We start from the raw sequence: 12,700 nt of genomic DNA, 5'->3' as shown, positions 1-12,700 counted from the left end.
TGTTCTGGTGCTTTTTCCTTCATTACTTTTTTTTTTTCTTCATTACTTTTTTCCTACGTATTTGATTTCTTCCTTTCATTATAAAGGCTTTACCTATATGTCTAACAACCCTTGGCTATCTGTTCATATGCAGAAATAAGGTCTCAAATTTGACCTAGTGAGTTGATTGTCAAATTGTCCATTAGCACTGTTATTAACTTATAATGCCATCCAAAATGATTTGAGAGTCTTATTTTCCACACCCATACCTTTGCTTTTCCTGTTTATATAAAATCTTCTCTAACTTAAGGCAAAAATATTTTAGAACATACTCAGGAAAATGTTATCACAATTCCTATAAACCATTAAATTAATCTATAATTATAAAAATTCTAGTAAAAGGATATTTGGGTGATCTACATTGAAAATGAAAAAAGTAAAATCCAAGTTCTGAAGAGTGTGATGCAAATACTGTTTTAAAATAAAAGTATAAATATGAGTTTGAAGAAACCATACAAAGTAAAATGTAGATTTTAATATTTAAAAGGTTACCCTAGAAAACAAGATACTTACATCATGCAAGTTATCAAGAAGTTTTGTAAGTTGGTAGAAACGCTGTGAGCTAGAGACAACCCCCTTTTGCCTCAACCCAATTGCCTTGATGAGCTCTCTAATGTAGCTTGATCTCATCTCTTCAAACTGATTTTGACTTCTTAGTCCTTCCAAAGGAACTGTAAGAATATAACTGTAAGTGGCAGTTATGTTTAAAAAAGATGACAGTAGCAGTTTACAATAAAAAAATTTCTGAGCTGTGTAAAAGTTTCTTTTGAATGGAACTCTAGATGTCTTAAATAGGGAAGAGTGTTATAATTTTAGGACACACAAACTTATAGCTCTCTTGAAGCATATAAGAACAACTAGATAAACTAAAGAATATTTTAACTTACCGATTTTGGAGCTGTATCAATGGATTACTCATTTAACTTAGCATTTGTTCAAAAGAGCATCTATCATTCTATATTCCTATCTCAGGAATGCATTTAGTTTAAAATTAGATGTATGCTGGATCTTTTTAAAATGGGTATTAGGGAGGGCACAGATTGTATGGAGCACTGGGTGTTATATGCAAATCATGGAACCCTACATCAAAAACTAATGATGTACTGTATGGTGACTAACATAACATAATAAAATAAATAAATAAATAGTTTGTACTTAAAAACAAAAATAAAAAAACAAATGCCTGGATCTCTCTGTCAAGTTTGTCTTCATATTAATCTGAAGTATTTGTCATTCAGATTATTCATGGATAATTTTTTTTGCTGTAATTTTAACATTGTTTCATTAGATTCATTAATTGCTTCCTGCTCATATGAGAGACACTATTGATATTTCAATACTTCTCATATCCAACCACTTCATTATACTCTATTTTTACTAATTTCTTTTAATTTCCATTTTCAATTCAAATAGTTTTGATTGATTATCTTTTGGGTTTTTTGGTATACAATACTGTACTTGAAATATCCTCATTTCTCCCTTCCCAATAGGTGTAGCTCTTGTTTCTGCTTCATGATTCAGTGCATGGCTTAGGATTTCCAGAACAATATTAAATGATAACAATGGCAAATAGTCCTTTTTGTTGCTTATTTTAATGGGAATGCATCTTATTCCCATTTGATGTTAACTCATAATTCAGATATTTACCTCTGTAATCTTTAATTCTGAAAGCCAAAATGTAGGCACAACATCTTATTCATACTGCTAGCTCTCTTATTTCCACTACGTTGTCAATTTTCCTACAATTTTATCCTTAATATTTTAGGCCCTTCTGTTGTCACTTGTTTAAGATGCTCTGCTTGATTTCTTCAGCAAATTATCACCAGAACTCCCAATTTTCTTGTTTCCTTTTGCTTTGGTTGCATTTATCTTACAAACAAACCTTCAAACTTAAATGAAACAGCTCCCTTTTCCTGCAGCTATATCTAGATTGCTGCAAGAAAAAAATCTCTTAATCTCTTAGATTTATATAACTCTACATTTATGATCTTGACCCTTAGTAATATTTCTAAAAGAAGTGCATTTAATTTAAGCAAAGTCAACTGTATATGCCTAGCAAAGGGAAAGAAAAAAATCTTTTTTTAAAAAACTCATATTTATTCCTTATTCCCCAAACAGAACTTTGTTTCTACTCCCCTTGGAAAAAATAAGTCTACAGATAATGAATCAAAGAAACCAAAAAGTAAATTCTTTGGTTCTGAGTTTTCAATGGTTCATATAATAAATATTAAAAAAGACCTTCAAGGCAATTATGGCAATATGTGATTTTTACTCATTTTAAACTTTACTGTTGTATATACGTTGTATGTATATGCTTTATGTATGTATTGTCTCTTCTCTCTAATTACTTCACATAGCAGCTATTTTAAACCTCTGTTATTCTTTTTCACACTTCCCAACCAATCCTCACATCTCTCCCACTCTTAAACATGAACATAAAATTATTTTGGGGGGAGGGGAGAAAGAGGCAAACCAAGAAACAGACTCAACTATAGAGAACAAATTAATGGTTACCAGGGATAGGGGGATGCTTATGGGAAGATGGGTAAAATAGGTGATGGGGGTTAAGGAGTGTACTTGCGATGAGCACTGAGCGCTATATGGAAGTGTTGAGTCACTATACTGTTCACCTGAAACTAATGTTATGCTGTATGTTAACTGGAATTAAAAAAAAAAAAACTTAAAAAATAAAATTTTTCTTCTGGTTACTGAAGTACCATTTCCCATTAGGATTTCAGGAACTGGAAACTAGTAACCCAAAGTCTTCACTCTATCCATCTAAGTATTTAGAACCAGTACTTGAACCAATTATCCTCTTTAAGAGAAAATCAGGCCTAATCCCAGACTGCCTCATATTCTTTTAGTATCAACCACTTACGAGACATTCGGGGGATATTATAATCTAATCATTGGGCTCACACCCTATGCTCCTGGAACACTTTGAACTTTTTCCTCCTCTCCTACTCTCTTCCCTATATTTCAGATCAATAATGAACTAACTCTCCTAAATATTTCTATTTGTTTTAAGTTTCTTACCTTAATTCATTTTTTCCTTGATTATTACATCAAGTATTATATGATTGGAGAATTTTCACTCAGATTTTTGTTGATTCCACATGTGAGTTTTAGGATTTCTTGCAAATATCTTACTAGCAAATTAGGAGATGGTAAGTCATGAGCAGTTAACCAGACGCTATTTTACATAAAAATATTTTAAAAACAGACACATAGACCAGTGGAACAGAGTGGAGAGTCCAGATATGGACCCTCAACTTTACGGTCAAATAATCTTTGACAAAGCAGGAAAAAATATACAATGGAAAAAAGACAGTCTCTTCAATAAATGGTGCTGGGAAAACTGGACAGCGATATGTAGAAGAATGAAACTCGACCATTCTCTTATACCGTACACAAAGATAAACTCCAATGGGATAAAAGACCTCAACGTGAGACAGGAATCCATCAGAATCCTAGAGGAGAACATAGGCAGTAACCTCTTCAATATCAGCCACAGCAACTTCTTTCAAGATATGTCTCCAAAGGCCAAGGAAACAAAAGCGAAAATGAACTTTTGGGACTTCATCAAGATCAAAAGCTTCTGCACAGCAAAGGAAACAGTCAACAAAACAAAGAGGCAACCCACGGAATGGGAGAAGATATTTGCAAATGACAGTACAGACAAAAGGTTGATATCCAGGATCTATAAAGAACTTCTCAAACTCAACACACACAAAACAGATAATCATATCAAAAAATGGGCAGAAGATATGAACAGACACTTCTCCAACGAAGACATACAAATGGCTATCAGACACATGAAAAAATGTTCATCATCACTAGCCATCAGGGAGATTCAAATTAAAACAACATTGAGATACCACCTGACACCAGTTAGAATGGCCAAAATTAGCAAGACAGGAAACAACGTGTGTTGGAGAGGATGTGGAGAAAGGGGAACCCTCTTACACTGTTGGTGGGAATGCAAGTTAGTGCAGCCACTTTGGAGAACAGTGTGGAGATTCCTGAAGAAATTAAGAATAGAGCTTCCCTTTTGATGGCTGCATAGTATTCCATTGTGTATATATACCACATCTATGACCCTGCAATTGCACTGCTGGGTATTTACCCCAAAGATACAGATGTAGTGAAAAGAAGGGCCATCTCTACCCCAATATTTATTGCAGCAATGGCCACGGTCGCCAAACTGTGGAAAGAACAAGATGCCCTTCAATGGATGAATGGATAAGGAAGATGTGGTCCATATACACGATGGAGTATTATGCCTCCATCAGAAAGGATGAATACCCAACTTTTGTAGCAACATGGACGGGACTGGAAGAGATTATGCTGAGCGAAATAAGTCAAGCAGAGAGAGTCAAGTATCATATGGTCTCACTTATTTGTGGAGCATAACAAAGAACACGGAGGACATGGGGAGATGGAGAGGAGAGGGAGTTGAGGGAAACTGGAGGGGGAGATGAACCATGAGATACTGTGGACTCTGAAAAACAATCAGAGGGTTTTGAAGGGGCAGGGGGGGGGGTGGGAGGTTGAGGAACCAGGTGATGGGTAATAGGGAGGGCACGTACTTCATGGAGCACTGGGTGTGGTGCCAAAACAATGAACACTGTCATGCTGAAAATAAACAAATAAAAAAAATACTTAAAAAAAACAAGGATCTTTATTTTATTTTTTTTTTGATTTAGCTAACTTTAAAATAACATATATTCATTGGGAAAATTTTAGAAAATATAGATAGTAAAGTATTTTTATAAACATTTTTTTATAAAAGTATTTTTATAAAATATATAAAGTATTACAAGTCAACAGGTTCTACAATCTTATATCTTGGGACATTCCCTAACATTATATTGAGAATATTTACTTAATATCTTCCCAAATTCTTTAAAAATAAATGTTTTAAAACTCACATTTAATTTCACTTAACAAAATTGTAGAAGTATAATTTATTTAATTGTCTTATCAGTTGGTATTTGAAATATTTTACTAGTCTAGTATTAGTGATTTTTAATTTTTTTCTGTTTTGTACTCATTTATAGGGGCCTATGTTATATTTCAAATATTTTCTAAGTTTGTTTAATTTTTAATATTTTGTGTGTTTTGCAACCTTATTAGGGCATAAAATAGTGCCCAGGCAACCCATATTTTCTCATGCTTCAGAGGCAAACACTTTCAACTTTTTCATCTATTTATTTTAATTTTTTCTTCCACAGAATTAAGTAGCAACATTGTAGTGTTGATTCTTGAAATTTTTTATTTTTCAATTTTGATTTTCCAGTGTGGATATTGAGGCTGTAGCTCTATTTCCATCTTTCAGATCTACCATCACCGCATACACATAAAACTTCCTATTTTTCACCTTCCTAATAAAATTTTCATAATATTGGTTAGATCAATATTTAATATTTATTATTTAGTTATGTAAAATGTTACCACAGTAGAATCACTTTTTGTTTTACTGAGAGTAAATAATCATCTAAATGGGTGTATGAAGTGGTATCTCACTGTGGTTTTGATTTGTATTTCCCCAATGATTAGTGATATTGAGCATCTGTTCATGTACTTAATTTCTACTTGTATATGCTCTTTGGAGAAATGTTTATTCAGGTTCTTGTCCATTTAAAAATGTTTTAATTGTCAAACTGTAGTTCTTTATATATTTTAGATATTAATGCTTTTTTCCTTATCAGATACATGATTTTCAGTTCTTTTCTCCCATACAGTGGGTTGACTTTTTATTCTGTTAATCATGACCTTTAATGCCTTAATGCCTTAAAGTTTTAAATCTGATGAAATCCATTTATCTTTTTTACTTTTATTGTCTGCATTTTTGGTGTCATATCCAAGAAATCATTGCCAAATTCAACATCATGAAGCCTTCCCTCTGTTTTAATAGTTTTGTAGTTTAAGCTCTTAAATTTAAGCCTTTGATCTATTTTAACTTAGTAAGAGTCCAACTTCATTTTTTTAAATGAAGTTTTCCAAAAACCTTTAAGACTAATTATTTCCTTGATGATTTCTTCTCCTATGTATTTTCCTGTTATCGCTTTCTAGTGTTCCAACTGTTTGCATGTTGGGCCTCCTTACTTCTGATTTTCTGTATTTTTTGGTTTTTGCTCTACTTTTGAGAGGTTTTCTAACTTTGTCTACCAGTGCCTGTACTGACATTCAAATTCTGCTTTCATTTTATATATATATATATACACACACACACATATATGTGTGTGTATGTATATATATTCATAGTCTGCTTTTCAATTTCAATTTCTAAAAGTTCTTTCCTTTTGTTTTAATTTTTTTCAGTGTTCCAAAATTCACTGTTTGTGCACCACACCCAGTGCTCCATGCAATACGTGCCCTCCATAATACCCACCACCAGGCTCTCTCAACTCCCCCACCACCCTCGCCTCCAAAACTGTTTGTTTCTCAGAGTCCACAGTCTCTCATGGTTTGTCTCCCCCTCCAATTTCCCCCAACTCACTTCTCCTTGTTTTTAATGTGTTATTTCTTTCTCACAGTATCCAGTACTTGTTTATGTGCAATATGTTCTATTATCTTTCTAAAGAGGGATAGCGTTTTAATTTTTTTGAGGTTTTCATCTCCCTACACCATCTGTGTCTTTCTAGTTGCCTTTTTTTTCCCTTTCTTTCTGATTTGTCTTTAATGTTAAAGGACTCTCTCAGGTGCCTTAGTTATTTATATTCAGGAGTGGAAAACTACAAGGCCAAATCACAGTTCTGTTTCAATAGGTAGTGCTTATTGACTGTGAGATTTACTACAGGGCAACCTGGCTGAGATGTTTCAAAGAGAAACACCTGGTATTAACATATTAGTTCTTTTTTTTTTCTGGCGAAAGAGATTCTGCAGAGAACAATCTTGCATTCTCCTGTCTAGAGGATGTAAACCTGGATAACAATGTTCTTGGAGTGAAGGGAATATTCTGGAAGATGGTGTCTCAACATTTGATATGTAATTAATCTATCGTCATTATAGGACCGCTCGCCCTTAACAGTGCCTGCTTACAGTTCACCAATCCAGCCACCCTCTCTTATATAAACTAAATGTAAGTTCTCTGCCTGAGTTGGAGAGGGACAATTTCATGGTTGGATGATTTCTGATTATGGATCTTAAAAAGAATTTTGTGTTTTTAACTCTACCTTCACTGCCATCTCAAAAAATCATTGTTGTTGCCAATTGAGAAACATGCCAGAGATTTGGTGTTGCAAATCAAAGTACTTATTGTTTGTTTCTTTCCTCTGCCTTAAAATCCAAACTTCTCAGATATGCTAACTTAGCTCTGCTTGCTGGCTTGCAGAATTTTATTGTTATTGATTCCTATCATTCTCTTATTTCTTAAAAAATCTCTTTAGTAATATTTTACCATAGTTTTAGAGGGAACAATGGTGTGCTCAACTTGCTATATTTTCATGAAGATCTTTATTTTAATTTTTAATAGCAAATTAGAGGTTTAAATACTTACGTATCAAATCATTGAACTTTTCCTTTGTCAACTTTCCAACTGCATTTATTTCTAAACTCTTATTTGAAATCTCAAAATCAATTAGATTCCTTTTAGTGTGTTTTAACACATTTAAAATGAATTATCTGATATGTAAGATACAATTTGAGCTAAATATTCAAACCAAGTTTTCCCCAAATATAAAGCTTATTTTTCCTAACAATATTAATTTGCTCCATACTCATTGATTCATGATGCTTCCACTATACCATATTAAGTTCTAATATATACTAGTCTGACTTGATTCACACTAGTGTATCTTTTCTTCTCTCACACTGTATTAATTAGGTAAAATTCTAATTTCTGTCTTCACCTCAAAATTTTTGTAATACTTTACTTATTTTTTAAGGTTAAAGATGAATTCCCAAAAGTTTTGCCAAGTCTCTCCTCAAATATCTCATTAGGATTTTTATTAGAATGTAGAAATCATAAGTACTATTCACCAAATATCGCTGTTTTCCCCTTTTCTTGAAGCTGCAAGTGGCCGAGAATCTTGTTTTCTATGGTATGTGACTGAAAGTTATACATATGTCACTTCCTTCCCTTACTATTTCCTTCCTTGCCAATGGCCTAGTGATTAGAGAAGGATATGTCAATATATAGCCTCCCTGTTCCTGGAAACCTGAGTGATGGCAATGAGCAAAGCCTCCCTGTTGATCTGCATTGAGCATATAGTAGGAAAGATACATACTTAATTTTTTTGTTTTTTTTTTTTTTGTTAAACTACTGAGATTTGGGGGGGTCGGCCCTTCAGCATAATGTAGCCTATCTATAAATATAGAGTTATGTTAATAATAACAACTAATTTGGGAAATCTAAGATTATCTCTAACCCAACTGCTATAGGATTCATTACTGTCAAGAAAAGGACAGGAGTTAACTGCTGTAATATTGAATTTATTCTAGTTGACTCTCTTGGCTAGTTCCATTTCAGTACTTTAGCCCAATTTATGCTCTTTTATCAAATTAGGCCTGAAGGTCTCTTCTCCAAATAGTGTTCCCAAAGTATGGGGATAGGGCTATGGATACTTAGATCCCATATTGGTCCCTGTCTTTACATAGATTTCATGAGGAAAACTTCCTTTTTAAGGATTTAGTTTTTTGTCTTTTTTTTCCTGATGTGTATTCCCACCCTTCAACTATTTGAGGTGTGTGCTACTGGAAAGAAGTCCCTGAAAAGATACTACTGAGAAAAACCCTTGGCTCACCTTAGCTCCCTAAGGTTCTCTTTCAAATCACTGAGTGAAAGGATCAATTCAGATATTCAAAGGCTGAGCCTACCTATGCATGGTAAGGACACAGAAAAAGGTGAAAAGCAAAAGCAGTTTTTAAAAATTTTCCCACCCAGACACTTGGGGATCCACTGTGGCAGAGATGTTTGTGTTCTTTGTATATGAGAAAGAGTGAAATATATACTTGCCAATCCTTCTGGTGACCAGTGTTATGTTTCATAATGTTTCTTATGCATATAGAACTACAGTAAATTTCCCAGCCCTCCTACTGTTAAATATAGGTCATGAAATGTGGGTAGAAGTGACATATGATACTTCTAGGTCCCACTTCCAGATCTTTTCTCACTTGCTGCTTGTCTTTCTAGTTAGATCCACTGGAGGACTTCAAGCTGCTATGAAAGGGTAGAGCCCCTATATGGAAGGAACATGAGTTTTCTTGCTATCCCACTGCATTGTGAATATGAGTGACAAATAAACTGCTATTGTGTGTTATACTACTGATCTTTGTAGGTTGTTTGTCATAACGGCCTATTTTGACATAAAATAAAATAGTTTCAAACAAAATTGTGTATTTTAAATAGTAAGTCTTTTGTGGAATTGGGGGTAGAAGGAAGATAGTTTGTGTTTATGCAGTATTAATTAGTTCATAATACCTAATTAGGTGAATATGAAAAAGTTATTTAAAAACATTTTATCTGAAAAAAATTGCCTAATTGGTGAGCTATTTTACAATTATGTAAAACCTGAGCAATATGAAGTAATTTTTTTAATGTCTATGACAGTATATTAGGTGTTTCTCCTTTGCAGCCACAATCTAAGAATCATACCTCATGTATAACCATATGATCATATTGTCATTTGAGACTTTCCAAATGAATTAAAAATTAAGAAAGTAAACATCTTGTAAAAATTGCTGTACTCACTCACTTGTATTAAGAAGTAACAATACTTTCATACACAGGAACTCTTCTTGGCTAACTTGAAGTTTGACAAACTCCTGTGGGATTTGCCACATGGTGAGGCATAATGAATAAAATGATGATTCTTTCATCCTCTGTCTTGTATCACATACAACACAAAAGAAAAAGTAACAGGAAAAAAGAAACACATATACAGTGTCTTAGCCAGTCTGTGTAGTTTATCAGAGAAAATGAGATTTGGTAATTTACATATTACATAAAATGTCTTTTTGTAAACAAATAATATTTTGAATTTTAAACAAAATAAACTAATAAACTATATACAATAGTGAATTTTTGAGGTTAAGAAATTTTAAAGTTAGGAAATCATATTTAATACATATTGACAAAGATTAATGTTGTTTCTCACTTTTATTATTACATTTAAAAACTTAAGGAATTGATACGTGGAGTTGAGGAACACTCAGGAAATCATATATTTACTGATTTTTTTCTGTTAAAAAATAAAGTTTTGTGTGTAATCCAATCAGAGAATGGATTCAGTTCACAGAAACTGAAGAATGCAGAATAGTTCTGTGTGTTCAGTTCAGTGTAGAAGAGTTATATCATGAACTATTCTAGGGGAAATGTATGGTAACAAAGAGAACATTACAAAAAATTAAATAACTGACAAGGCCAAACACTAATTCTGAACGTTGCAGAAAATTTTTAAAAGGTATTTTCTCTACAATGAGCTGTTCTGCAATAGCCACATTAGTCACATGCTGCTAACACAAATGGTGAAAAGAAAACTAGATTTTGACTCAGAAGAGCTAAAATTAATCCTGTCACTCAGATTCTTTGGTAGGATATGCAATTCTTCTGACCCCGTTTCCTGAACTGTAAAATGAAGGACACTGATCCTTACCTATTTCAAGGGATTATAGGGCAAAATGGAATAAAATATATGAAAATTATCTATTAACTATAAAACAAAAGTAACAATATGTCATATAATTCTGAGTCAGCATTCATCATTAGAATGGTATAAATATTTCCATGAAAAGATTCTTGTCAGTTTAAGGTTATATGTAGGTTATATGTATATTATAGTAATTTAAATGTAGCTAAAAAAATTGAAATATTTATCTTTCAGTTTTTAAAATAACTTACCAGTCTGATTTTTCCTCCAGGAAGAGAGAGAATATCTTTACTTTTTGAAGGTAAGTCAATAATTTCAAGGAAAAATACTTCTAATTCATATCATTATCTTCATTAGTACCAAGGTATAAAATTTTAATTTAGTAAACTAAAAATTTCATTTTATCTTTAAGTATATTTCTTGATATGCTTTTGAAGTTTAAAAAAATGGATTTGAGATGACTACTCTTTTTTATATTGAAACAAAAGGGGAAATCTCCAAATATCAAAAATCTCCAAATATCAAATTATTGTTATAATAATATAATTTTATTAATTTTGTTATGTCAAGTTATATCCTGAGATAATTCTGATAAACATTTTAGGAAAATTCTGTTATTTGGGATACTAAATGTGTAATCATCTACTGAAATGTAATTTTCAAGATTATCCTACATATACACTTATGCGATAATACAAACAAAATTCAAGGTACTACTTACTCATTTAGTATTAAATCAGGTGCAAAATATAGCATCTGTCCACTGACATGTTTATAAGATCTCCATCCTAGTCCAAACACCATTAAGCTCATCCAAGAATATTGGATGAGAGTTATCTGGTCATCAATATGTAAATTTCTAAATCCTACAAAACAAATTAAAAATAATAAAATCCCCCAAATCACTTTTGTTGAAATGTTGAAAGAAAACAGATATAAGTAGGATAATATATTGTTTTCAATTTCAACTTATTTTATACTATAAAGGAATAAATATTAATACATAATAGAGCCTGAGAAATTAAAAAGGAACAACTCTGAACTCATTAAAATTGGTCACTGTGACTTAGTATTTTTTGGTAATTCACTAATTGACAGTCATCCATCAGTCACACACACAACAATCATTTACTGAGAATCACTTGTGTGCTAGGCACTGTGTTAAAATGGTTAAGAGGGTGAAAGACTTAACCCTTGCCCTTAAAAGAAACTCACAAGTCAACAGGAAAGACAACCACATAAGTATAGTGATACAGAAAGTTAACAGGGAATACACCAGGAATTGAGAGGCAGGTCAGGAAAAACTACCAAGGACTAAATCATCCCCTTACTCCCCTCCCCTCTAAAACCCTCAGTTTGTTTCCCAGAGTCCACAGTCTCTCATGGTTCACCTTCCCCTCTAATCCCACCCCCACTTCATTTTCCCTTCCTTCTCCTAATGTCCTCCATGCTATTCCTTATACTCCACATATAAATGAAACCTTATGATAATTGACTTTCTCTGCTTGTCTTGTTTCATTTAGCATAATCTCCTCCTGTCCATGTTGATACAAATGTTGAATTCATCTTTTCTGGTGGTTGAATAATATTCCATTGTATATATGGACCACATCTTTATCCATTCATCTGCTGAAGGGCATCTCGGCGCTTTCCACATTTTAGCTATTGCGGACATTGCTGAACATTGAGGCGCATGTGGTCCTTCTTTTCACTACATATGTATCTTTGGGGTAAACACTCAGTAGTGCAATTGCTGGGTCATAGAGTAGTTCTATTTTTAACTTTTTGAGGAATCTCCACACTGTTTTCCAAAGTGGCTGTGCCAACTTGCATTCCTACCAACAGTGTAAGAGGGTCCCCTTTTCTCCACATCCTCTCCAGCATTTGTTGTTTCCTGTCTTGTTCATTTTGGTCATTCTAACTGGTGTAAGGTGGTATCTCAATGTGGTTTTGATGATGGCTAATGATGATGAACATTTTTTCATGTGTGCTAGCCATTTGTATGTCTTCTTTGGAGAGGTGTCTGTTCATGTTTTCTGCCCATTTTTTGACTTGATTATTTGTTTTTT

General features: G+C 33.0%; 1 protein-coding gene across 2 annotated transcripts in view; it reads right to left on the bottom strand.

Moving 5' to 3' along the window:
• Nucleotides 1–12,700, bottom strand: part of PGR (progesterone receptor) — a 114,931-nt gene that overhangs the window by 2,439 nt on the left and 99,792 nt on the right. For both annotated transcript variants that reach the window (XM_046016447.1, XM_046016448.1), the window contains 3 exons: nucleotides 11,353–11,497; nucleotides 9,738–9,868; nucleotides 553–710 (listed from right to left, as the gene is read on the bottom strand). In XM_046016447.1, the coding sequence (XP_045872403.1) occupies nucleotides 553–710; nucleotides 9,738–9,868; nucleotides 11,353–11,497 (434 nt within the window). The remainder of the gene's footprint in view (nucleotides 1–552; nucleotides 711–9,737; nucleotides 9,869–11,352; nucleotides 11,498–12,700) is intronic.

The sequence above is a fragment of the Meles meles genome, chromosome 8, assembly GCF_922984935.1.
Source record: "Meles meles chromosome 8, mMelMel3.1 paternal haplotype, whole genome shotgun sequence".
Taxonomy (NCBI): Eukaryota; Metazoa; Chordata; class Mammalia; order Carnivora; family Mustelidae; genus Meles; species Meles meles.
Note: the sequence above shows the minus strand (reverse complement) of the source record. Positions and strands in the feature narration are given on the sequence as shown.